This window comes from Triticum dicoccoides, chromosome 2B (assembly GCF_002162155.2).
Source record: "Triticum dicoccoides isolate Atlit2015 ecotype Zavitan chromosome 2B, WEW_v2.0, whole genome shotgun sequence".
Classification (NCBI taxonomy): Eukaryota; Viridiplantae; Streptophyta; class Magnoliopsida; order Poales; family Poaceae; genus Triticum; species Triticum dicoccoides.
In genome coordinates, this window is record NC_041383.1 from 818,370,127 (window position 1) to 818,373,710 (window position 3,584).

Genomic DNA, 3,584 nt, shown 5'->3' on the forward strand with positions numbered 1-3,584 from the left:
GAACTTTCCTCCATGGTAAACGAAGATTGTAACCCTAAACGTTTATTATGGGCCGGCCCATGACTCAGCACCGCCGCCGTCCCCGCATAATAAAAACCCGAAGAAGAAAATGAAAAATCTGAAATAGCCACACATATCGTTCCCCTTTGGTGCAGGAAACCCTAGATCAGATTGTGGGCGACCGGGAATGGGCCCGAACAAGTCCATCACCAAAGAAGAAGCGGAGAGAATCTACATGTTATGTTGGATCAGCTACGTGCCAGTCTCGGGTGATATCCGCAGGATACCGCCGAGACGGATTGTTCTATACCCAGGTAATAATCTATCTAATTGTTTTTGTGATCTAATCAGCCGCCTTCGTCTCCCTTACGGCCTGATCTTTGAGCAGATATCTTTCAGACAGTGTGGGGTTGGGATCGGCTCCTTCCACACGACATTGAGTGCGAGGAGTTTTATTTTGATTACCTCCGCCAGTATTACCAACGCAATCGCCTGGACTACGTCGCGGCTGCCGACGGCCAGTCAAAGCCTCAGGACTGGCCGCTCAAAGCCCCACCAGAGGGTGTTCCCAAATGCATCTCCAATGGGAAGCGTCCTCTCGCTGCTGCCGCCAAACACGTACGTGAGCGAGCTCCTGCACGCCTCTAGCGAATATATAATGAGGTCCATCCGTCCGTCCGTGCTAACTTGTTTGTGTGGAAGGATCGACCCATACACAACGTCAAAGAACTGAGCGAAAAGATCCAGGAGCGTGTCTGCCGCCTCATCATCCTGGGGCGAGAGTTCTCTCAACCTGCGGCCGCCAGCTTGGTGGTATGTGCACCCCAGCTAGCTGCAAAGCCAAAGTCCTACCTTCTGATTTGTAATCTGCATTTCTTGTCTAAACTTTGCGCATACTGTGAGGTGGATTTCAGTGTATCGCGAACGAGGCCTCTCTGGCTTGTGAGCTGCTGAGACGCGGGGCTAAGGCCAACGACAAGGAGATCAACCTATGCAACTGCATCCGCCACTGTGCGCTGAGCCTTATGTTCATGTCAGGGCCGCGTTCTGAGGCCTCCGCTGCTGCTATGGTGGTATGTGAGGGACCTGCCAAAAACATAACTTAAATTTGTAGCATTCGGTCTTTTGTGCTAACCATCATCTTGGCTTCAAGGGTGTTGCCAAGGAGGCCAGGAAGATCTGTGAGTGGATGAAGAGTACGAAAGAGCGCTATGCTTTTCGATGTTACTCCAGAAACCATGAAATCCGGGTTCCCACCTTTGATGTTTTGAAGCACATACTGTCGAATTCTACAGGGTATGATGATATACGTCATTTGCTTGTTGGTTTATCATTTCATGTTCTTCCTTGGTCACAAGCGTACGTGGTGCTTTGGGTGTTCTAATTATCTAATATCCCCAGGGGCAAAGAGCCATTTGTGCTTATGGATTTTGCAATTAAGAGGAACAAGAGAAGGCACCAAAATACCATGGAAGGAACTAAAGATGAATCTTTGTTACAGGTGACAAAGTTCAACTTTTTTGTTTTGTGTGCAGAACTCTGTAGTGTTTGATGTCTATTATTGTTTACCAATTCAACTCGCACCGGACAATTCTCAAAAAGTGAGTATGGTGAATGGATGATTTCTTTGGTCAGCTTGTCTGAGTAGAGGTAGATTAGTATTTCCAACTTGAGAAACAAAGACCTCAAGTACATTCGATTGTACGAAGATTTTCAAAAGCGTATCCGGGAAGATCAGGAGGTTAATTTCACATGGAGGAAACTTTTTGCTGTTGAAGATTTGCCTTGCTAGCATCCCCATTTGGTTTGTAAGTTGTAACTCACAACAGATACCACTCTTGGTGGTTGCGCTGTACTTTGTAATTGGAATAATTCTGTGTTATGTTTCTTTGCTTTCTGTGTTACTTTGATAGAGGACGCAACTCTATAGGCATTTGTTTTCAGGCGGTAAAGCAAGGTGAGGCGTCTTACGTTTTATAAGCGCTTAAAGCATAAGGCGAGGCTATACCTTAGACACATACATATATGATCTACGGCAGCCGATTAGGAGATTTAACAACAAGCGTTAACATAAGTAAACTGTTGAATGGTAGTTATGAATCTTGGTACATTGATAGGATGCATGGTAGCTTCAGATATGCTCTTATGGTGTGATTTCAACTGCTCGCTGCCTTTTGTTAGCTTCAATTGTTACAATCGACATGCAGTTGGTCTTTCCCTTGTTTAGTCTAAAACAAAACTGACATCCAGATTGAACAGGAACCACGTCATGAAGGGAGGAGCGTCCTTGGCCTGGGTGACAACAATGGGGAATTCGATGCTCGGATGATTGCTCCTCAAATGGTCAGAGCTCTTTGCTCTTATTATCTGCACTATTCACAATGAATCCTAATTATCTCAACCCTATCTTTATTTCTTGTTGGCATTTGTGGGCAAACCAGGATCTTCTTAGAGAAGAACAGACCAACGGCCTAGCAAATTCGAGGTACCGTTTTCGCCTTTTGGATCTTTCGCATGAAACATGAAACGTGATTTCTCAAGTTAGAGAAGTGAATCTGTACTTAAGTTTTTAGTAATATCCAGAGGTGTGGATTATGTACTGAAATTATAAGATGCTCGATGGCTGCTGTGTCATTCTACCTCGCTATATATATCCCTTTCTGACTAGATGAATCACCAGATCATATTAATATCATGCATGTACAAGAAATGTTTTTACGGACCTTCTAATTATTTGAAATCAGGGTCTAGGCTTTTCTTTTTCACAGGTTTAGTAACAGTATTCGTCCTCATACCTGAAACATATGCATGATGTGTTGTTATTTGGTGCAGAGGGGAAAGTGATAATTCTGCAGTTGAAAGAGCCCATCACCTGAAACCAATTCTTGGTATCCGAGAACACCTGTCAGAAAAAGAAAACCAGGTTCTTGCACCAGAGGAGCAGGTATTCTACTGTCCTCGTATTCCATTGTATTCGTATTCTACATTTTTATGTGCTTAGGATTCCATTAAATTGAATGCTGATACATTTTTACCGAGCTTACATAGTGCAGTATTCTATTTTGCCAATCTCAATGTGTATCCATCTCATTTTCTAACCACTAACATGACAGTCTCATGCATTGAATATGGGACAGATGAATATGACATTCTAGTAATAGTTAACTTGTCTGTCTCGTAAAATGATTGCACTGCAATAATGACATCTTGATTGAACAGGAACAATGTCATGAAGGGAAGAACCTTGAGCTGGGTGACAACAATGGGAAATTGGATGCTCTGATGATTGATCATCAAACAGTCAGAGCTCTTCATTCTTATGATCTGTATTATTCACAGTGAATCCTAATTATCTCAACCATGGTCGTTATTTCTTGTTGACATTTGTGCGCAAACCAGGATCTTATTAGAGAACAGAAGACCAAGGGTCTAGCAAATTCCAGGTACCATTTTTGCCTTTTGAATCTTTCGCATGAAACATGAAACTTGATTTCAAAAGTTAGATAAAGTAGTGAAGAACTTAAAGTTCATAGTAATATCCAGAGCTGTGGACTATGTACTAAGAGCATCTCCAGCCGCGCCCC

At 43.2% G+C, this 3,584-nt stretch overlaps 1 protein-coding gene across 1 annotated transcript in view; it reads left to right on the forward strand.

Moving 5' to 3' along the window:
- Positions 1-187: 187 nt before the first annotated feature.
- Positions 188-3,584, forward strand: part of LOC119361563 — an 8,201-nt gene continuing 4,804 nt past the window's right edge. Inside the window, exons 1-10 of the mRNA XM_037626712.1 lie at positions 188-314; positions 389-618; positions 664-813; positions 915-1,073; positions 1,154-1,296; positions 1,402-1,501; positions 2,260-2,343; positions 2,442-2,485; positions 2,833-2,944; positions 3,220-3,443. Coding sequence (XP_037482609.1) covers positions 188-314; positions 389-618; positions 664-813; positions 915-1,073; positions 1,154-1,296; positions 1,402-1,501; positions 2,260-2,343; positions 2,442-2,485; positions 2,833-2,944; positions 3,220-3,342 — 1,272 coding nt within the window. The 3' untranslated portion in view covers positions 3,343-3,443. The remainder of the gene's footprint in view (positions 315-388; positions 619-663; positions 814-914; positions 1,074-1,153; positions 1,297-1,401; positions 1,502-2,259; positions 2,344-2,441; positions 2,486-2,832; positions 2,945-3,219; positions 3,444-3,584) is intronic.